General features: G+C 40.0%; 1 protein-coding gene across 3 annotated transcripts in view; it reads left to right on the top strand.

Moving 5' to 3' along the window:
* Positions 1-3,504: 3,504 nt before the first annotated feature.
* The window catches only part of TXNDC11 (thioredoxin domain containing 11), a 58,136-nt gene continuing 37,839 nt past the window's right edge, over positions 3,505-23,801 (top strand). Inside the window, exons 1-4 of one of the 3 annotated variants that reach the window (XM_081131618.1) lie at positions 3,505-4,021; positions 9,305-9,521; positions 12,920-13,017; positions 16,575-16,704. In XM_081131618.1, the coding sequence (XP_080987744.1) occupies positions 3,762-4,021; positions 9,305-9,521; positions 12,920-13,017; positions 16,575-16,704 (705 nt within the window). In that variant the 5' untranslated portion in view covers positions 3,505-3,761. Of the gene's footprint in view, positions 4,022-9,304; positions 9,522-12,919; positions 13,018-16,574; positions 16,705-23,801 lie in introns of those variants that run through there. The other 2 variants (XM_081131620.1, XM_081131619.1) reach the window with 2 other exon arrangements.

Here is a 23,801-nt window from a genome sequence, read left to right as displayed (position 1 = left end):
TGGAACCCAGTGACCTAGGGAGAAGAGTCATTGTCAGGGTGTGGGGGCAGCTATTCATGAGGGGTTAGGGAGAATGGCTGACAAACTTTGAAGACCAGGCTCTGCTAGGCAGTGATGTACCAATCCTTGAAACCCTCGGGCTAAGTCACTTCTCACTCATGACCTTGAGTGAGTGGAGTTTGGGGGAAAACAGAAAAGGGTCTTTGTTCTGCTTGTGACTCCAGCCAGGGTAGAGAGTAGGGCATAGCTCCAATTAATGAGATGAGACAAGTAGAGTGTTTAGCAGAATCAAGTGCTGCAGAGTGACAAGCAAGCCCCCATGACTCCTTGAAGATTGTAGGAAAGACTCTGGCTTCTCCTCGTGTGTGGGAAGGTAGTGGGGCCAGTTTTACTTGGCAGGTGCATTAGGAGTGCATCTTATTTACCAAATAAGCTATTAGGAGTGACATTTTCTGTAGAATAGGCTGGCAGTGTTCTTGCTCTGCTAGGTCTTCCTAGTCTGATGGTGTTCATTACATTTTTTTCCTTCGTGTTTTCTTCCCATCTACTTCTGTCGTCTTTTCCCAGGGATAACAGGAAATGTTAAAAAGCTGTCCCTCGTGCTGTGTTTCAGTTTACAGATTAAAAAGTTGGTTGTCTTAACCTTGGGAATGTAGACTCGAAACTTAAGAGCTGAAGATACTGTGAGTGGTCAAGGTGAGAATTTGTGTTTTTTCACACTCCCCTGCATTTTCTGTATCTTGGCTTTCAACCTTCTTGTGACTCTCCACTATCTTTTCAGTAAATTCCATTTCCACCTAAATGAACCAGTGTCTCACTCTGGTTTGCAGCTAAGATCCCCGCCTGCCACCACCTTGGTCTCAGCATTAGGAAGTCAATGTTAGTTATTCCAGGTGAAGTCACACCTCATCCTAGTAGAGAATGGGTATGTTTGGAGGAGCAGAAAGTGGTGTGATAGGGGTGGAGGGGTGGAGGGAGTATGAAAGAGCAAAAGTCCAATCGTAATAGCAGGGGAAACAGCAATCATTGGCATGTCTACTTGGACACGTTTATGTCCACAGGATGGATTTTTTTCAACATTTAAGACATTGAGATACAGTTCATATAACAAAAACAGTACCATTTTAAAGTACAATTCAGTGGTTTTCAGCATATTCCAAATGTGCCACAATGATTACAATGAGTTTTTAGAATATTTTCATTCCTTAAAAAACAACCCACACCTCAATCTACCCACTTGCCCTGCTTCTCAAGCCATAGGCACCTACTGATCTGCTGTCTGTATGGATCTGCCTGTTCTGTACATTTCATATATAAGTGAAATCACAAAATGTGGCCTTTTGTGACTGGCTTTTACTGACCATAATGTTTTCAAGGTTCATCCGTGTTGTAGCAGGTATGAGTACTTCATTCCTTTTAATTGCTGAATACTACTTCATTTTACTGATAAACCAGTTTGTTTATCCAAAACTGGCTTCCCGTTTTTTGGCTCTTACGATGGATATTCATGTGCCAATTTTGTTGGCTGCAATAAACTGCCCTAGAGAGGCGTGTGGGAGGTTGCAAGTGGTTCCTTGCTCTGGGGGACTCCTTCCTCTGCCCAGTCCTCCCACTGTGAGGGAGGCACCATGGGCAGGCAGGCTGGTGCTGGAGGTGCTTACCTTTCTCCATCACCCTCACCCTTCCCTGGGCTCCCTGGGCCCTCTGCTCTTTGATGACTGTTTGCATCGAGTCCTCGACATTTGCTTCCACTTAGTTCCAGGGACCTGCATCAATTGGGAAACTAAAGGAGAACACTTCCCCTGGCAGTGCAGGTTTCAAACACTTCAGTTGGCCTCTTGTATTTGCTGCAGGGATAAATGCCAATTTCTGGAAAGCTAATTTTTGGGTCTTGATACAAAGTCTCCAAGAAACATTGGAGAATACCACTGTCCAGAATACACAAGCTTAGGGAGTGGGGGCTTCCCTCTGCATTTACCTGCCAAATTGTACCTTGTTAGACACATCTCATTTGTTAAGTAAATAACCTGGAAGTTTTAAAAAAATAACATTTCTCTCTGGTTCTAAGGGATATATAAAGTGTTTGAACCCTGTACTAAGTGCCAGGGGAATGTGTTTTTCAGTTTCCCAATCGATGCAGCTCTCTGAAACTTTAGAACTAAGTGGAAACTAATGTCGAGGGCTCTATGCTCACAGTTGTCTATATATATATATGCACACACATGTACACACACACAAATCTCCTTGCTCCCTACTCTAACTTCACCAACTTGATCAGGTTATAGAAAGTGGCTACAAAAGTTCATATTCTGGTTGATGTGGACAAGTCAGGGCTGACCTAGCCTTGACGAGCAGTACAGCCTGACCCTGACAGACTGCTGTACTCTGAAATGAATTTATCATTGTTTTCAGAACATTCTGGTGCCAGGGCAGCAGCCAGATGTCTAGAAGGAGAAGAGGGAAGGAACCACACCTGTATGAATCCAGGGTGGCTTCCTGGCCCGTAGGGTGCGGCTCTACATTGCCTCAACGTATTGTGGGTCTCGTGAGATAACCCACAGGCAGCAAAAGCACTTTGAACCTTATAAAGGCCTGTGCAAAGAACAGGTGTCAAGGGAGTGTCGGTGGATTGTTACAGCAACCAGCTGTGAATGGGAACTGGTGACTTCGGACCATCTTTGTTTTCATTAGTAATGTAACTCGAATCTACATAAAGAAATCAAGAGAACTAGGAATGGTAAAGAAGAAGGTTAACATAAATAAAAACCCCACAAATACATATTTTCTCTTCTTTAAACGAGATTATATAAAACAATATAACACTGAATTCTTGGGTTTGTAATATAACAGATTAAAAGAGTAATAGCACAAAAAGAGGGAATGGAGCTACATAGGAGCAGCTTCTATCGCTGGAATTTAGCATAAATCTAGAAATTCTGAAAAGATGTATATTGTGATCCCTAGAGCAACCTTATAACAAAAAAGTTAAAAATAATTAAAGAAATTAATGGTATACTAAAAAATATCCACTTAATACAAAAGGAAAAAGGAGGAACAAAAAAGATGTGAGATATAGAAAACAAATAGCAAAATGACGGTAGGTTGACAGGCACTTTCCATAAATTACCTCATTTAATCCTCAAAACAACCTGCGAGCGTTACTATTACCCCATTTTACAGGCGAGCCGACCGAGACCGAGGGGCTGCTGCCGCCTCACTCCTGGGTCCTAGGGCACTTCCCGCCTCTGGATGTGTTTTCCGGTCGTTCTGCGGAGACTGTAGTGAAACGAGCGGACACGAGTTCCGTCACCGTCACGGCTCCAAAGTCCCAGTCGGCCAGGCGGGGCCTCTCCCCGCGAAAAGCCTCCGCGGGAGGCGCGGGGCGGATCCCGGCGTGGGCGTGGCCAGAGGCCGCCCGGCACCTGCGCAGGCTCCGTAGACGGGGGCGGGGCCCGCGGGATGAAGGCGGGGCTGCAGAACGTGTGGGCGGACAGGGAAGTTCGCGCCGGCTCCGAGGGCCAGGGGGCAGGACCTCCCGGGGGCCGGCCTTCTGGGCGGCCTCAGCGTCTGCGCAGACTCCGTGGGCCGAGGGCAGGGCCGCCCGCTCGGGGGCGGGCTCCGCAGCGGCGGCAGGGCTGACGTGGAGGGTCACGGTTAGCGGGCACTACGAGTTGCGGGATTGGGGAGCGACGGGCCGGGCCGGGCCCTTGGGCCCTCGGCGGCGGCGGCGGCGGTATAAAGCTGGCGACGGGGAGCATGTAATGTCGGAATGCGGAGGCCGCGGCGGCAGCGGCGGCAGCAGCGGCAGCAGCAGCGACGACGCCGAGGAGGAGGGTGGCGGCGGCGCCGGCCCAGCGGGCTCCGGCTCCCTCAGCCCGGCCCCGGCTGGAGCCTCCTCGGCGGACCGGCTCTGTCGCGGACTGCGCGGCGCCTTCCTCATGGCGCGCCGGCGACCCGAGCTGCTCTGCGGGGCCGTGGCGCTCGGCTGCGCGCTGCTCCTCGCCCTCAAGTTCACCTGCAGGTGAGGCGGCCCGCACTCCCGGGTCACCGGCCCGGCGCCTCTCGGCCTGGCGGCGCGTGGCCGGGTCGTGGGTTGTAGCGGCTTCCGCGGGGTGAAGTCGGACCTGACTTTGCTGGGAGCGAGGGACTTAACCCTTCCTCCCCCAGCCTGCGGCTTTGCGGGCCACTTCCCCCTCTCCCTGGCCGGCCATCCTTCCATATGGCGAGGTTTTCGGGTGCTCCTCGGCGCCCCTTCGTCCTGTTTCATACCGACGGAGGCGGTCCAGGTTCTGAGCTGCTCAGTTGGGGTTTCTTGGGGGTGCACCTGTCACTTCTGCCTAAGTCGTCGGACCCTCACTTACCGCCTATTTTGTGTCCCTTGTGCTTCGAGTGTAGTAATTTCACAACCATTAGAGTCCCCGGGCCCCTTGAGAATTCATGCGGTCATTGATCTAACGATGATTTTTCCGCGCTTGCTATGGGGAGCACTCATGCAGCTGAGCGGTGAAGGTAAAAGTTTCTGCTCACCATTTTAGTGGGTGAGACTGGCAGTAAACAAGTAAACTGAATTTTGAAGGGTTTCTGCCAGTGCTGTACGGAGAATGGAAGTAGGGAGGGTGGGGCAGAGAGGCTTTCGTAAGGAAGCCCCGTCGGAAGCTTTACACAAGAAGGGGAAGGGGCCACCATTGGGAAGAGGTGGGGGGAAGAGTGTCCAAGGTAGAGGGAACCAGAAGCGCCAGTGTCCTGAAGCTGGACAAGTCTGGTGTTCTCCTGGAACTACGGGAGGCCTGAGTAGGCTGATGCGTAATGAGCAGGAAAGATGAAAGTTAATGTGCCTCTTCTTGAGAAAGTACACAAATGCAAGATTTACTTTAAATTTCAGGAGTCTGAAATCTTTGGCCTCCCAAATCCACAGTGTATCTCCTGGGACTCCCAATTTATGTCTGTGTTGCCACTGAGTGGCATATTGGGCAAGAGGAAGATTTCAACTTGGGAAATTGTTATTGAATATGTTAAGTGCAGGGCTGTCCTGTTCATTGTAGGGTGGTCAGCATCCCTGGCTTGTGCAGATGTGACAACCAGAAAAGTCTTCAGACATTGCCAAATGTCCCTTGGGGAACAAAATTGCCCGCTTGAGAACTACAGCTTACAAGGATTTATTTATTAATTTAATGCAGAATCTGAGAGCCTCGTGTGGATCATTTAAATTTCAGTTCCCAGTAAAGTCTGGATGTGCTCTTGACCTTCCAGTTTACAGATAAAAGACATGAGTTTTGGTCACGTCACAAAACTTGCCCCGGATCACATGCACCTATTAAGTGGCCGAGCTAGAATTTGAATCCTTTATTGTCAGGTACTAGGCTCTTTACCTTGCTCTTTATCATCTTCCTTCATCAAGGAAAATGTACAAAATATTTTATAAGGTAGAATAATTGCAAGGTGGCATTTGGGTTCAAATTAGCAAGAGATGTGTTCCTCCCTCTAAGGGTGGGGATCTTACTGACATTAGCTTGTCTGTCTGTAGAAATAATGACTTACTAGATAGAAAAGTCCTTTCAAATTGCGGGAAGAAGGAAGAGTGTAAACCCAGTTACTAGAGCAAACAGAACAAGACCCCTGCCTGCTTCAGCTAGGAGAGAGAACCACAGCTTGCCTGTCCAGCTCCTTTCTGTGCCACTGGCAAATGTGACAGTCTTTTAATAGACTCACATTGATTTTTTTTAGAGTCCTATTTGATTGAATGGTGTCATGATACTATTTTTTCGCTGTACAACTGACTCAGACATTTCTGGCTCCCCTTTTCTATTTTACTTTTAAAACCTTTGTGTTAATGAGGACAGAGGCATATGTCTCTCTTACCTCGTTAATGTTTGCTTTTTGATGCGCCACGTATTTTATCTGGCATGTTTACTTTAGGGACTGCTCTGAACAGGCAAAACTGCAACACTAAGTTGATAATTATCCTTTGTTTGGCCATCACACACCTACATTTTCCCTCAGATTACGTTATTTAAAACTTAACATGCAGCTGGAATACTAGAAAAATAATGTCTCCAAAGAGCAGAATTTTGGAATTCTTGAAAATGTGTCACTCTTGCGCCACAGGGCCTTCCTCACCCCTTTGCATGACTGTCTTCTTGTCATTCATATTTTGGCTTAAAAAGATAACCACTCTGACTAAGTTTTCCACATAGCAGTGATCATTTGTGTTTTTATTGTTTGTTGTTTACATGTTTGGTCGTTTGCCTGTCTTCCTCCCTGAGAAAAATTAAGCCCTTTGAGAACATACATACTCACTGCTATCACCTATGGTATCTAGTACAGTGCTTGCAGCACAATAAGGTTTGCTCAATGAACATTTTTTTGAATTAAAGTCAGTAAGTGACTGGCTTTTTCAGGTTGTGAAGATATTTTACATAAACAAAGCTCCCTGATTGTAGGGTTAAAATGTTAGTTTGAATGAATAAATAGATTTGCTCCAACTTTTAACACCTTTGTGATGTTAATAATTTTTGGTTAAAGTAGTTAAGTGATATATTTAAAACTGACTTCTTAATTCAGGAAGCTAACACCTCCTAGATGCAGAGGAGAATGTGGGACTCTTTTCCTCATACTAAATGACCCAAGGCTCTTAGAGTAGCTTAGGTCTAGGTGTTTGGTGTTTATATATATGTTTTCTTCTTTACTGTCTGCGGCATATCTCAGAGTTGTCAGCACCTTTCTTCACATTCCTTCTTCCTACTACAGTCTTCCCTTGGTATCTGCAGGTGACTGATTCCAGGACCCCCTTCGGATACCAAAATCCTTGGATGCTCAAGTCCTTTATATATAAAGTGGGGTAGTATTTGCATATAACCTACCCACATCTTTCCATATACTTTAAGTCATCTCTAAATTACTTATAATACCTAATACAATGTAAATGCTATGTAAATAGTTGTTATACTGTATTGTTTAGTGAATGTAGACAAGAGAAAAAGTCTGTACATGTTCAGTACAGATGCCACCATGATAGGCCTACTATGTAGTACACGTCAGCAGCAGTGTAACATTTTTTTAAAGAATATTTTTGATCCAAGGTTGATTAAATCCATGGATGTGGAACCTGGAGATATAGAGGACGGATTTGTACTTGACTTTTTTCTGAGAAGCCAGATTATCAAATTTATTTGCACACATGTAAAGTTAGAACGCAATTAGAGCTCCTTAGAATCATCCCTAGTAAAGCAAATGCGCCTTCTGATACTTTGATTCTTTCTGACTGTTCTTAATAATATATGTCTGTATGGATTTATATTTAATTTCCTTTCACATATGTTCAGGTGAGGTAAGTAGGGTAGGTTTGTTCTTCATTTCACAAGTTACTGAACTTCAGAGTAACTGGAGCTGCTGAACAATGAGGATCTAACAGTGCAAAAGACAGTGTCCTTGCCCTTATGGAGTTAACGATCTATCTCCAGAGTAGATAAATAATACAAGGGTAAAATAAGTAACAGAGTGTGGTGAGAGCTATGTAGGCAACCAGCAGGGAGCTGAGAGAAAATTTCCTCAGTACCCTTCTGCAGTTAGTCTCTCCCCTGCTCCCCATTCTAGATAATCACTGATGTTGATTTATTTCATTATAGATTAGCTTTCCCTGTTTGGGGATTTCATATAAATGAATTCATATTATACAGGGTGGGGCAAAAGCAGGTTTACAGTTTGTATGGAAAGTAATACAATAATTAATAAAAAGTAATATAAGAATAAACTGTTTTGATGTACTCACATCTGTAAACCTACTTTTGCCCCCTCCTGTATGTATTCTTTGGTGTCTGACTTCTTTCATTCAGTGTCATTATTTTGAGATTCATCCAGTTATATATAGTATCAGTTCTTTTTTTATTGCCAAGTAACATTTAATTGTAAGAATCTACCCCAGTTTATTTATCCTTTCACTCCAGCTTTCTTATGCTTACTGTTTAGATGGTCTTTTTTCCCCCTTCCTTATACTTTCATCCTGTTTATGTCTTGATGTTTAAAATGTTTCCCTTTTAGATAGCACGCGATTGGGTCTTGCTTCATTATCCAGTCTGGCAATTTTTTCCTCTTAATTGGATGGTTTGGTCCTTTTACGTGTCATGTAGTTGTTGATGTGGTTGGGTTAAGTCTGCTTTCTGGCTATTCGTTTTCCATTTGTGCCCTCTGGTCTTTGTCCCTTTCTTGGTCCTTTTCTGCCTTCTTTTGGGTTAACTTAGTATTTTTTAGGGTTCCAGTTTTGTTTCCTCTACTGGTTTCTTAGTTAAACTGCTATGATGGTTTTATTCCTTTTTAGTGCAGTTATGTGGACAACTCAGGGTGTTTAGGCCCCTTTAACTTGGTGAGATAGATGCAGCCTCAGTGAAGACCTTTTTGTCTTAATGGGAAAAGTTGTGGCAGTTCTGTGACTTGTGACTACTTTGTTCATGCTTTTCTTTTTCCTTCTGACCTCTCCTTTCTGGGAACCTCAAGAACTCAAGAAGCCTGTTTTCTAGTTAAATGGCTGTTCCTTTGTTACTATCTTTATTAACCTTTGGATTATGATATGTATCTGGGGAAATCTGTATTATTATTTAATTATTACTTTTGCCTCCATGCCCTGCATACGTAGAGGCCAACTCCAGCTAATATGTTTTGTTTTCTCAAAGTTGAATTGATTGTAAACATTTCCTATAGAAAGCTTATTAACAGTAACCACAGGTGCTTCCTCTCCTTAATTCTGAGCAAGTTTACTCGTGGCTCTGAAGCCCTGGAGATCAGTGGCTCCTGTGGAGAACAAGACTGCAGAGAGATGAAGGTGAATCTTGGGTGTTGAGGCAAGAATGTAGATTGTTCAGACATTCTCTGTTCTCCACTGCCCTTCCACTCCACACCTGGGGAGACAATATTATAGAATAACTTTCCAGCATATTTTTCATGTCTTGCATTCTCTCAGCCACATATTGTCTTAGCACAGAACATTACTTTAAGTTTCATTCTCCTTCCACATGAAGCTGCTGTTAGAAGAAAATAAACTTGCCTGGCCAGGCATGACTCAGTGGTTGAGCATCGACCTAGGATCCAGGAGATCTTGGTTCAATTCTCAGTCAGGGCACATGCCTGGGTTGTGGGCTCTATCCCCAGTCAGGGGCTTGCAGGAAGCAGCCAATCAATGATGACTCTCTCATCATTGATGTTTCTATCTCTCTCTCCCTCTCCCTTCCTCTCTCTGAAGTCAATGAAAATATACTTTTTAAGAAAGAAGAAAATAAACTCAGCAATCTTGTTTGTGTTTACTCTTTTTTAGTCGAGCAAAAGATGTGATAATACCAGCAAAGCCACCTGTCAGTTTTTTCTCCTCGAGGTCTCCGGTTCTTGACCTCTTCCAGGGTCAGCTGGACTACGCAGAGCATGTTCGCCAGGACTCAGAGGTGGTGCTACTGTTCTTCTATGCCCCATGGTGTGGACAGTCCATCGCTGCCAGGACAGAAATTGAGCAAGCAGCAAGTCAGCTTTCAGACCAGGTAATGCTGACATTTCACTTAAGAATCAAATCGCTGTCAATCCTGTTGCAGAGAAGGTTGTCCCCATAGAAACATCTTACTTAGCTGGCTGATTTTGCCAAGGTGAAGACCAGGAGCACTTTATAAATTCTAAAGCTTTCTATAAAGAAACAAAAGGTTTCTGATTGTGATGATCCTAGCTGGTTAGTAGGAACGGGAACAGATTTTGCATCCCATGACTAGGCCAGTGCGCATTCCAGGGTGCTGTGCTGTTTGGTTTTTTCGTGCTGAAGCAGATGGGGGACTGAAAGTCCTTGTTGAATGTCTGTTTGATATATGCTAGTTAGGTATTTTATTTAGGAGAAATTTATGCATCATGACTACAGTGTAGCTGGCTGACCTTTTAAATACCTATACTTGGACCAGAACTATATTTAACAAATAATGAATGAATGCAACCTTTGTGCTAGATAATAGGGATATATAGGCAAATGAGTTATCTGTGTGACAGTGGTTTTCAACTCAGTGGATCCCAGTTGCTCTTTAAAAAACAAGTATTTTATATTTATTCCTTTTTATGCCCTGAAAAGGAATTCATAGATGAGGAAACCTCCCTACACGTATAATTTCAAAATAGTTAATTTAATGCACTAATTATAACTTAAAGGTGGAAGGGAGCAAAGTAATGTATAATTAAATCATACGTGTTTCAGTTTGTAAATGCTTGGGCAAAATAGGTCCTTGTTCCTTTATGTAGAGCTACTGTGGATGGAACAGTTACAGCTGTGGATTGATAAAGGTATAATGTATTGGGCTCAGGTACTGTGGGGGCATTGCTCTCTGTGATTTGATTTTTCTAAACAATGGACAGCTCTTGGTAAAGTTCTGAACCAGACAAAGTACTTTCTGCTCTCAATTGGCACAGAAGTTGCCTTCCTGAGAAAATCAGTGAATACAAAAACCATGTTTTGGATTCACATATAAAATGGAATTAGGTCCTGGGCTCAAATAATAACAACAAATGGATTTTCCCCAATATCAGTGTTTGGCCGGGCATTTAAAACTGCTCTGGGATGAATCTTCCCTGTGCAGAGTAGTTTTGAGCATTGCAGGGTGTCTATCACAGCCCCTGCCCACCACATGCCCTGTAGCCTCCGTGCCCCCCTCCCTACTCCCTTGGCCCTCTTCCCCAGCCACAAAGAAGCATCCACAGGCTTCTAAGAGGCTGCTGCTGGGACCTACTGACCTGAGGTTACTTAAGCAAGGCAGCTGAGTTCCAGAAGTACATTTGGAACTCTCAGTTGGTTTTTCTTAGAAACACTGTTATAAATGGTGACTAGGCTTCCTACTCAGCCTAGTAAAGCATTGGAAACCATTATATATCCCTGAATGTGGTACCAAGTACTGTTTAAATATAGCTCTTCATTCCCTGTAACATTAATTCTTTGGGGTGGGGTATGATTTTGTGTTCCAACAGTGGGTCCATGGATTTGCTCTATTCCCCTGTCTCCCCTTCTACCCCCCTTTAAATGGCAAATAGTAACCAAATTGACAGATACTTCCAGGAAGGAAACAGGAACTCTAATGGAGCACTGGGAGGCAAAGCAGTATGTTAGCATAAAGGAAATCAACACTTTGCCAGTCATTCCCCAAGTTTTCTGAATTTAGAGAACATGTGGAGAACAAGTGGAGAATTATATATTATGGTGTCAATCACTTACTCTTACTGTCAATTTAAGTAGTATTCCCTTCAGAGTGAGTCCATAGAAATAGTATTTGGGAGTGCCTGGTCCTGTGCTGTTCCTCACAACAGCTCTGCAAGCTCTGATGCTGGTGCTCCTGTTCTTCTGAGGCAGGACCTCAGGCTTAGAGGGCACAGCAGTTTGTTAAAGGTTACAGAACAAATGACTGAGGTCATAGTGCCATGAACAACTGACTGGCACTGTTTTATTTCAAAAATTTTCCCCAGCTTCTTTCCCAGTTCTCAGTAGGGAAAAGGAGCAGGTGTATTTTCAGAAACAAGCAAAAATCTTTTGAGCCACATTGCTTAGTAAAATGAGCAACCATGGTAGATTGTGCCTTATTTTTGAGTAAAAAATGAGATATCAACCTTAAGTAAAGATATTTTTGCTTTTCTTTCTCATAAATAGACTCTAAAAGGAGCTGTAAAGAGTTTCCACTAAGTTTGAACAGTATTGCTATCTAGTAAGTATAAGGCATCCAAAAGTGACTTTTTGTAGTCTTCATATTTTTTTAATGTTAATTATAAAAATTTTTAAACATATGGCAGAGGTGAAGGAATTTTCCATAGACATACCACTTAAATTCTGTTAACATTTTATTATATTTTTATTTATGTTGTTATTCCTCTAATCAGTGGCTCTCAACTAGTGCAGTTTTGTCCCCCAGGGGAACCTTTGGCAATGTCCAGAGAAGTTTTTATGGTACTCTAGAGGGGAATGCTATTGGCATCTAATGAATAAAAGACCAGGAATACTGCTAAACGCTCTACAGTAGGGGTGGGGAACCTTTTTTCTGCCAAGGGCCATTTGGATATTTATAATATCATTCAAGGGCCATATTTAAAAATTAGCTATGAAAAAAGTTCCTAGATGTATTGAATTTTGAGTCCTGCCTGCAGTTGCCTTGGCAGGGCCAGACCAAATGATTTTGGCCCATGGGCTGGACATTCCCCATTCCTACCCTACATCATCCTTCATTCAGTGTGTACGACAGCCCCTCACAACAAAAACAAACATAACAACGAAAAAAAACTCACAACAGTTCAAACCCCAAATTTCAGTACTACCAAAGTTGAGAAACTTTGCTTCAATCTAACTATTAATCCATCTATTTTTGTAAGTTTCAAAGTAAATTGCAGACATAGGGACGCTTCTTAAATACTTCAGCATCCACCTATAAATATGTACTTAATCCACATTATTGCTATTCATACTACATTTTAGAAAATAGCTTTAATCACCCATTATTTTTATTAGTTTTTAATATAGTCATTAAGATGGTCTTTTGAAATTCGTGATGTTTTATTTATAGATAACATATTTTCATTCTCAGATACTCAATTTGACTATCAAAAGACATATCCTTCAACTAAGTTTTCGTGTCAGTCATGCTTAGAAAAAGCTCTTTGGTGCTCATTCACTTTAGAATTCAAAGGAAATAATTTTTCTCTTGGGCCAGACTCCAGAATACTCAGTTCTAGTTAGACACTATTGATAAGAGTCTTTCTTTTTTTTTTGTAGCAGTCACTGATAACCTTCTTTGAACTCTTAAGACAATTTTTTTTACACTTTCTGTTTCAGAGAAGAATAGTTCCATATCTATAATTTTATCTTTTAAGTCTTTGCAGTTTTTCAGTTGTTATTCATAGTCATTTGAAACCTTTTTTGGCTCTGCAGGTGTTGTTTGTGGCAATTAACTGTTGGTGGAACCAGGGGAAATGCAGAAAACAGAAGCATTTCTTTTATTTTCCTGTAATATATCTGTATCATCGGAGGTAAGAAATATTAAGTAGTGTTTCTAATTCCAACTAAGTTTATCAATTTTGAAGTGATTTTGTTTTTCCCATTTAAAAGTATTAGATTGAGAAAATACATATAAGCAAAAATAAATAAGAGGATCTGGATAATTTTATCAGCCATACATAATCACTATGTGTTTTGATTTATATTCTCTTGTCATACCCTCTCCTTTTAAAAAATAAAGACATTATCATGTAGTAATACTCTTTCCTAAACTGCTTTTTCTTTTCATGTCATTACATATTCTGCAGCATTGTTGTTGTTGTTTTTTGTTTGTTTGTTTTTAAATATATCTTTATTGATTTCAGAGAGAGGAAAGGAGAGGGAGAGAGAGAGATGGAAACATCAATGATGAGAAAGTCATTGATCGAGCCCACACCCGGGCATGTGCCCTGACCGGGAATCTTACCCCGGTCACCTGGATCCTAGGTCGATGCTCAACCGCTGAGCCACGCTTGGCCGGGCTACAGCATTGTTTTTAATAGTAGCAGTTACTCCATTGTGTGGCTGTACATTTCAGATATCCTAAAAGTGTTTTATCTTATAAAAATACGTAAAAGTCTTTATCCAGTTACCTGGCAAGATAGCATAGGATAGCATAATCAAAAGGGTATCTTCCCATCTTTTCAGCTGGGAAGAGAATTACTACAAGGCCACAATCCGGTATCTGTAATTCTGAAATCCAAAGAGCTCTGAAAACCTGAAGGACTTTTCATAAATTTTGTCCCCATTCATCTGGCCTGAAGTAATAAGAGGCCGCCTGTAGTCTTTATCCTACTTAAGGTGCTAGTTTATTCATTTTGCAGCAGAAATATTGGTGCTTGATTTTGGAGTAGTGCCTAGACCTTGCTGTGGGTATTGAGTAATGTCTAAAATTTGACTTAAAGGATTTGGGAGACAAGAGATGGGATTCTGGCGTAAAGTTTGTTAATGAAGGTAAAATGGGTAAAGAAGATGTGATTAGTAAGAGCTTTACTTTTTATTTTTTCTCTCTAAACTTCTTGGGCCTTAATCAATGACAATTTATAACAAACCATCAACAAATTATCATTTATGGATTATCTGTTACATTCCATCACACTTCGTGTCTCTAACATAAAATGTTGTGTGGCACATAGTTTTGTTTCTCAGGAGCTAGTAAATAGTATTTGGGCAAAAACATACTTTCCTGCCCCATATTCATCCTCAAAATTTCCTCTAGATATATGAATACTTTCTCAGAGGAACTTTCTCATGGTTACTTTTTTTTTAAAGGTAAATATAAAGTGCTGTACTTGAAGGTTCTAAAACTCTGTGCTCTTTTAATGGGATAATGAGCTTGTTTCATGACGGTCCCTGCATTTCTTTTCTTGGAAATAGGAGATATTTGGAAATAGGAAATACGACATAGTTGCCTAGCGGGCAGTATAGGACTAGCAACTATATGTAATCAAGCCAGCTGCCTAGAGGTGGACTTAACTTGATGTGACATTAAAATGAGAAGAATTCCCTTGAATCTAGTAAAAAATATCATTTTGGTTTATATGGGGTATGCAATGTTATCTTACACTGTTTTTTTCTTAGTTTTATAGAAAGATTGAAAAGACATGAAAGGAACTTTAAAAAGATCTAGTCCACCCCTCTCATTTTATAGATGAGGAATTTGAGGTTGTTACTCACCTTGAAGAGCTTGCTCCTCATCTTTCCCTGTTAAATTTTTACTTATTTAAGTCAGTCCAGGTCTATTAAAACTCATTTCAACATGTGCCATTCCCAGTGTATCAAAAAGAGAAGAAAGTGCTAAGGCAGAGAAATATCCAAAAGGTAGCCTTTTCATATTCTATTTAAGAATCTTCAAGCCCTCTGTTTTACACATAACACATATGAATGAATGTATTCCTTCAGCTCAACTCTCTTGTGAGTATTTGGTAGTCTTGAGATTCTTTTGGATCATGTGCTTGCAAATGTGACCTTTGAGTCTCATCACTGGACATACCACTGCTGCTGTGTGTGTTGTTTCTGTTCATATACTGACTTACCTAGTTGTAGCTGCTTAAAGAAATTAATAGGCTTTTCTTTTTTGTGAAAGTAGATTCCACTTTTTTTTAGTATATGTGCTACTGAAGCAAGCACAGATTCCACTTTTTTGGCTTGTATTAATGCCAGTAACAAAGACAGTTTATAAAAGGCTCTGAGGCAGGGAATCGTTTCTCAAAACACTCTGTATGAAGCTCAGTAGCCCTAGGTCCACTTGTCCTACGGTGATGGCTATAGCATGTTGCTAAAACATGTTCCCCATCCTGCATTCTGGGATCTTCTTATTACAAGTCACTGGGACTCTAACATCATGCCAGGAAAACTCAGCAGAGCCTGTTTGCTTGAGTAGATGAGGTTTCCAGATTGGTTGGCTTGTTTTTAGTGAATAAAAGAAATTATCAGATGATTTTTGATTTCTTCCTTTAAAAAATGTTGATAGTTGATAGGGTTGTTGGTGATTTTTAAACCAATTTTAAAAATTAATTGACAAATTAGTTGTAGTAAGTCTTGAGTTATAGACTTGTTAACTCTGTCTCCCAGTTATGCACGTAGAATGCTATTTTTACTTTTTTCATGCTAATATTTCTTTGCATCATATTCTACAGTGCACACTGAAGAATTGTGTTTATCTTATCACATTATATGTGTGTGTTAATTTCTGTAACCAAATATTATAGTATTATGACCATAGCATTTATATAATTCTTTATTGTGCTTTGTCTACTTTTGCTATTAACAGTAAGTTTAATATCAATTTCTGTTTAGAGAGAAGAATGGTTATAGAGTTGCTGACTTTCACCATACTCCCTACCCATTCCACATAGCATCCAGCTATATTTGAGCAATGTCTGTTGGTATTATACAAAATCAAAGAAAGCCGTATGAGGATTCTGATTAGCTTATTAGGAGGATAACTGAATGTTAGTAGTATTGCTTAGCAATACTAAATCAAATTGCTGTGCATCCCTAATACAACTGGAGTGGAAAATAAGGAAAATCATTTATACAAGTCTCTGACTTGTCCCTTCACATAACTTGTGTTATTTGTTTTTTTGTTATTGCAATAAAGCTTTAAATAGGTTTAAGATTCGTTTGGTGATCCTTTGTGTAAATGCCTCTGGGAATATTTAATAACTACTTTTTAGTAGGTCAAGGTGCCAACTGCTCAAAGGAAAGCCTGCCCCTCTACATTGAATTGTGTAGTTCAGATCCTGGAATCCTTTAGCATTTGGTCAGTTTCCAAGGTTGCCTTTTTATTTTGTTTTTTAAGGAAATATTGTGGGATTAATTCATTTTTCAGAGATTGCTTGAAATGGCTGCTTGTACCTTTCCTCACATAAATGCTTCTTAATTGGTCCTCTGGTCACCTCCTGAGACAAAGAAGGCTGCTTACCTATAAATCAGTCAGGATCCTAGAGCAGGACATTTTCATTTTGTGTTGTTGATTATTTCAGTTATACATTACAGGTTTAATGCATGGTATATTATTTTTATTTTTTTATTTTTTTGGTACTAGTTTTGGACCAATCGAATACAGAGGCCCCATGAGTGCTGTTTACATTGAGAAGTTTGTCCGCCGGGTGATGAAACCACTTCTGTACATCTCATCTCAATCAGAATTACTAGATTTTCTCTCAAACTACGAGGTACCTGTCTTTCATATCTCCTTCCATTCCCAAGGCTTCACCGGTTTGTATTGGATTGCTTGTATTAGAAAAGTTTTTATACCTCCTGTTTTGCAGCAATTAAAAGATCACATTATAGATAAGCCCCAATTAAATGTTTTTTTAAAAAAACAACATATTTTTTATTGATTTCAGAGGGAGTAAGGGAGAGAGAAATATCCATCAGCTGCCTCCTGCATGCCCCCTACTGGGGATCGAGCCCCAACCTGGGCATATGCCCTGACCAGGAATCAAATCACAACCTCCTGGTGCATGGGATGACGCTCAACCAACTGAGCCACGCTGGCTGAGCCCAATTAAATGCTTTTTGAGGTACTTGATTATAGGGATGTTTGGTCCAGTGAGTTTTAAGAAAATAGAATGCTTGCAAAAATCTTGTTTATTTTTTATTTGGGAATTTATAATAAACTTTCAGTTTGTCTCACAATTAATTTAGAGTATGTAAGAATTAACTTACAATTTATATGCAGCTGCAAATTTCTAAAAATTTTATTTGATGCTTTATGCCACCTTACTGATGAGATATCTGGTTTTCTTGTCAGTTATAGTTTAGCCTTTAAAAGCAAAACAAAACTGAAAATATTTTCCTTTATATTTTATAAATTGCATAACTATTTTAAGGTGTTAACTGCTTTGCCATTGCCAACTTCAACTCCTGATAAGGATGTTCAAAGCATGTGCAGGACAGTTTATTATTGAGATGCCAGTATAAAGCTTAAAATAATCTCAATAAAATGTAAAAATAGTTCCACAAAAATTTATTGGAGCAAGTGTAAAATCATACTTGGGTACAACAAGTGCAAGAGCTGAATCCACTAGACCACCAGGGAACCAGCAACAATTAAAAATGGTACTTAGATTCAATAAAATTAAGATTTTAAGTATGGGATAGAGATAAAAACCATATGAATCCAGACCTCATAATTTGAAATTTAGTAATAGTGATGGATTGAATTTTTGTGCTCTGTAGATTTTTTTATAGATTGGATATGAATTTCTTTCACTAGAACATCATTTACAGCTTTTTCAATCATGTTAGAAATACTATTTATATGTTAACTGAGCAGATTCACCAAATAGCAGTATTAATATCTAGTTCTTCTGCTTGTAGTTCTCAGATGTGCATCAGAGTAAATGCTTCTTTACTCTTAATGTGGATGAAGGATGGATGTCTGTGGTCGTGTCTCCCATTTTGCCTGGGTAGGCTGGTAGACACCTGGGCCTAGTGTCTTTGGCAGCACTAACTAGGTCTGTAGCTTGGGACAGGTCACTCACCTGCCAGGCATCAGGGGCCTAGAACAGGGTATTCTTGAGACTCCTTTTAACCCTTAGATGCAGTAATTGTGTGATAAGTGGGTTTTCATGTAGATTCACAGTAGATGCCAGGCAGAGTCACTAGAGGTGGGTATAGCAGCATGGTGAAGAATCAGGATTCGGACAGGCCTGAGTGTATTCTCAGCTCTGTCACTTATTAGCTGTATGGCTTTAGACTAGTTACTAAACCTCTTTAAGTCTACATTTTCTCATCTGTAACACAGGGATTAAATGAGATAAAACATGCAAATGCCTAGGATGTAGTCCCAATAAACGAAAAATAGTGGAAAAATCTTGTACATTTATCACTGTTCAGAGATACTTAAAATGTGTATAATGCCTGCCAAATAAAGACACCTCTTATTTGTTTTATAATTAAAAGGATCAAAATGACCTGCAAAGGCCAAGCAGTCTTCCTTCAGTTGTGCTGTTGAGATTTTTGTAAAATACTGCACCCAGTTTTGATCGTTACCCTCTGTTTTTTCTTTTTTTTAATCTCCTCTAAAAAGTAAAGAGAAAATTGGGAGAGGAGCTGTGGGACATCAACAGATAGCACGCAGCATGTATTTATCCTTCCAAAAAAAAGACGTGGAAGAAATTGAGATCTTTGACCCTAGTAAGAACACTGAGATGCAGCTTTATTATTATTTCCAGCTCAATCAGGGATTTGTATCCAGAGAGATCTGAGCCCGGTCTTAGCAGAAGTCACATAATAAGGAGAAGAACTCAGCCTGGGTTTTAACTTTGACTATAACAAATCTCTGATTTCTGAGTTTAACAGATTTTTCATCTCTAAAATAAGAGAATTGGCTCAGATAATCCCCCTTGACTGTTTTGTCCTTGGTGAATTTTAGAGAGGTTGGAAAGAGGCAGACAGAGGAAGAAGGTTCATCAGTTTTTAGTTGGAAAGGTATTTTTGTGACAATGCCTTTGAAGATCTGTATTAGAGATCTTTTTAATCTTTTTTAAAATTTCTTTCCTCTAAGATGTTTGAAGTGTCCTCTCTAGTTGTGTCTGTAGGAGAGAGACAAATGCATGTTTATGACTGAGCAGCAAGGATGAGTTCTTAGCTTTATTTAGCCTCTGCATTCTCTGAACCTGCTTTTTACAGTGCTTTTAGAGATTATGCTCCCAGTTTAACATTGAGTTCACATCACACTCACTGATGTGCCAGTGACATTACTCAAGGTTGTTTTGGCAGCCCAGCCCACTAAATTAGAATGATATATAGCAGTGTTTAGACTGCCTTTGAACAGAACCAAAAGAGTGCTGCCAAAATGAGACCACTGTACAGCTTCTGTTGGTCTTTAAAGGAACTTCCTCCCCCAAACTGTAGATAGCTTTTATCATGACTTTCATCTTTCGCTAGGCTTTTCATTGAGATGAAATCATCTGGTTGACAAGAGACAATATTTGATTAATTGTGACAGAACTTGAGAGTCAACCCCAAGATGACACTTGTGAAACTATCTTGTGAAACATACCAAATCCAGCCTAGAAAGAAGTGGTATCAATTGGATACACACATTGTATATGAGAACATAAAGACGGCATTCCAGAGCTAGAAATGAAACCACTGCCATGGTTTGACAGTTAAATAAATGGGAAAGGTAAAGGAGGTCCCACTCTAGAGCACATATACTTTTGGACATTCCTCTGAATTAAGATTTCTCAACCTCGGCATTATTAACATTTGGAATCAGATAATTTTTTGTGGTGGATGCTGTCCTGTGCTTTGCAGGATGTTTAGAAGCACCCTTGATCTTTACCTACTAGATACTAGTAACACCCTCTCCTCCCCTTAGTTGTGACAACCAAAAATATCCAGGCATTACCAAATGTTCCTTGGAATTGGGGGGGGGGGTTGCTCCAGTTGACAACCACCACTATAAATTACTGTTCCCCAAATAAGGCCTTAAGAGATGATGCCTTACAGGTGTTAGTATACGCACATCTTTTTTTCACGTACGCACAATTCCACAATTGTTGCAACTTTATGGGCTTATAACAGTGGCAGTAGAGAGAAGATGAAAACTAAGCAGTGACTTGATTAGCAAATTCTGAAGTGTTATTTGTGGGGGACTAAGGGAGTTATATCAGTAGAGCCATCCCTGAGACTCAGCTTTGTATTCAAATCGTTAGTCCGTAACCACTCTCAAAATGCATGCATCCTGCTCTGGCTGGGTGGCACACTTGGTTAGAGCATTGTCCTGTACACCAAAAGGTTGCGGGTTCTATTGCTGTTCAGAGCACATACCTACATTTCAGGTTCAATCCCTGGTCGGGGCACCTTTGGGAGGCAACTGATTCATGTTTCTCTCTCACATCACTGTTTCTCTCTCTCTCCTTTCCTCTCTAAACATATCCTCGGGTGAGGATTTAAAAAAAAGTATGCATTCTAAGTATTTTGAGGACCTTGCTGATTTAAAGAAATCTTACTGAGAAAGATGCTTGTTATGATCACAATTCTTATCTCCTAATTTATATTTTTTATAAATAAGAGTTTCATTATAAAGTATGTTAAATTTAGGTATACCGAAATTAGGCCAGAATAATTATTTAACATTTTGTGGCACTTCTGAGGTTTGTTAGAATGGCATTATTTTTGCGTATGTCTCTAGATGTGTTTGTGATGTCTTATAGTAGTGCATTTGATAATTTTCCCCTCATTAAAAAACATATTGATTAATTATTATAAATTGATTTGTCTCTAATCCAGATATTTGCAAACAGTTTGGACCATCATAAAATTGAACAGTGTTTATTACTTGAGAGATGTTGATCTCCTGAAATTAACAACTTTCTGTATTGACATAAACTTTTTTTTATCCTCACTTGAAGATATGTTTTTATTGATTTTAGAGAGAGAGACAGGAAGGGAGGGAGGGGGGAGAGAGAGAGCGAGAGAAACATTGATGTGAGAGAAAAACATCAACTGGTTGCCTCCTGTATGTGTCCAGACCAGTATGTGCCCTGACTGAGAATCGAACCCACAAGCTTTTGGTATTCGGGAAGATGATCCAACTAACTGAGCCACCTGGCTAGGGCTATTCACATAAACTTTTATTATGTGTATACTGATGTCTATTCATATATGCTTATATTGCTATATGGAGAAGAATGCTGTAATTATATCTTGATTTGAATTTGTGTAAGTCCTATAGATGAATCCTTTCAAAAGTCTGTTGAGCCTGGCCGGGCATGGCTCAGTGGTTTCACATTGACCAGGAGATTGCTGTTCGATTCCCAGCCAGGGTACATGCCCGGGTTGTGGGCTTGTTCCCGGATTCCTAGTCTGGGGTGTGCAGGAGGAAGCCGATTAATGACGACTCTCTCATCATTGATGTTTCAACTCTCTCTCCCCCTCTCCCTTCCTCTCTCTGAAATCAATAAAGATATATATATATTTAAAAGTCTATTCAGATTATTTGATATTGAATTGCCTAGAAAAGTAGAAGTTTGTAACCAATGGAAAATATTTTTTTATCCTCACCTGAGGATTTTTTTTCATTGCTTTTCAGAGAGAGTGGAAGGGAGGGAGAGAGGAGGAGAGGGGGAGAGGGAGGGAGGGAAAGAAACAAACATCGATGTGAGACACATCAATTGGTTGCCTCCCACACATGTACCAACCAGGGCTATGGATTGAGTCTGCAGCCGAAGTACATGCCCTATTTGAGATACAGACAGGAAAATGTGATTTATTACTTGTGGACAATATAGGCAAACATCCCAGTGTCATTTTAATTTTGATGGAAATTAAGTTGATTGAAAAAGAGATAGGACCAAGTAATGGTAATGTCACTTTCAAAGTCACTAGTTTTATGGATCTTCTAATTTTGGTATTTTTTGGGCTTCATTTGGCAGGTATCAGTAGCTTCTACGTCAGTAATGATTTTTTATTTTTTTTATCAGAATCATCTGATTCGTACCTTTTATTCTACCCACTAAATGCCAATAGTATTATTTATAACTCTTATCTTACATAAGGCAGCCAAAATCTTTTCTAAATCTTTTCATGAGTTTCTAGAATTTATCTATTTAAGAGTAGTGATTTCACATACATCCATTGGTTTATTCTTACCTGTTTTAGTAAACCAGGTTGTTTTATATTTAAGTGGGGTGAGAAAAGGCTTGGGAATCTTTTGGAGGGGGAAACATGGTGTTGGGTAAATTGCCAGGTGATAGAAAACCTGAGCATTTTGGAGAAGCACCAAGTAGAATGTTTGGCACCTGTTGTTGTGCTGTTGTTTGTTAGTAAAAGACTACTCTGAATGCTAAGCAAATAAATAGATACTGTTTCTGTCAATTTACAGTCTTATAGCACTATGAACTAAATAGTTTTAAGTTTTCTAGGTGTGAGTTAATATTAGTGCAGAAATATTTCAATTACCATTGAGTAAAAACACCACTGGAGGGTGTGTACATCATTTGCTGAAATTTATTCCAAGCTGCAAATAGTATTCACTTAGGAAATAAATATTTAATGCTGATGAAGATTTGCTGCTCTCCTATAAAGTCTATTTTTAACCTCATTCTAGCAGGTACCAAATATACTGTACATTATGGAATGGAATTAAAAACACAAAGTGGGTCAAATTATAATCTGGCATTCACTATGTTATGTTTGCTCAGTTGTAAACTTGACAAAGGAGTATTGTCTTATTCATCTTTTTATCCCCATTCATTCATTAACAAATGTTTATTTTGTGCCTGCTCTGTGCTGGAGGCATGGTGATGAACAAGAAAGAGCCTGTTTCATGGAGTTCTAACGTGGAGATAGGTAACAAAGGAAAACAGATAAACAAGGTGTAGAGGGTTGAGTAGTATCCTCCCAAAATTCATGTTCATGGTTGAGTTCCTATGACTGTTTAAGCATTTGGGAGTGGACTAATAGAAACACTGCAATTGGAACCTGGGATCAGATGATCTTTACACATGGTAAGTGGCAAAGTGAGGAGGGACAACTTACATACCAGCAGGGCTTGCACCCTGACTGTAACCCAGTATCAGGCTGGCTTATGTGCTCAGTTGGCTCATCTGAAAGAGAGCCTCAGAAGTATATTAGGCAGGGTTAGAGTTGTGCTTTGAACCAGCCCCTGGCCTATTTGCAACTGAGCAAACAAGGGACCTAGGCCTAGAGAGGTTTGCGTATGTGAATATACATATGTTTTATTCCCCAAACTGCCCTTTTTTCAGGTTTTAGAAAGAACTGTTGAAGGAACTCTGAAATATGTAATCACTTCTCAAATACACCTTCCGTTAGGGAGACACTGAAACTTTGGGGAAATGGTTGCAAAACTTGCTTGACCTAGAGCAAGACCAGTCAGATTAGTGACTTTTAAATGGTAATTTCTAATAGAAATAAATAGATAACTAGCACTTCACTTTATTTCCTCTTTTTATTACTTTAAGTTACATTCTCAAACAGAGCAATTTTCAAATTTAATGCAGATTGTCAGAGTATTGTGAATATTTGAAAAATAATACTTAAAATATATTTTGCCTGTTTTCTGTTTTCTTTTTAAATAGTATACAGCTTTAAATCATCTCATATAGGTGTTGAATCTTATGATCTCTGTTTCTTTGGCAATGAAAAGTGAAAATAATTTTGCGTATGAGATTATTTGTTTTATATTGTTTATGGAATTTCTTTGGTCAGACTACTTGAAAAGTTTAGTACCAGTTCTTCTGAAGATAGAGGCTCCTTCATCCAAGCTATGTAGCCCTTGGGAAATTGCAGCAGT

This window comes from Miniopterus schreibersii (genome assembly GCF_964146895.1).
Source record: "Miniopterus schreibersii genome assembly, chromosome: 3".
NCBI classification, from domain to species: Eukaryota; Metazoa; Chordata; class Mammalia; order Chiroptera; family Miniopteridae; genus Miniopterus; species Miniopterus schreibersii.
This window is presented reverse-complemented; position numbering and strand designations above follow the sequence as displayed.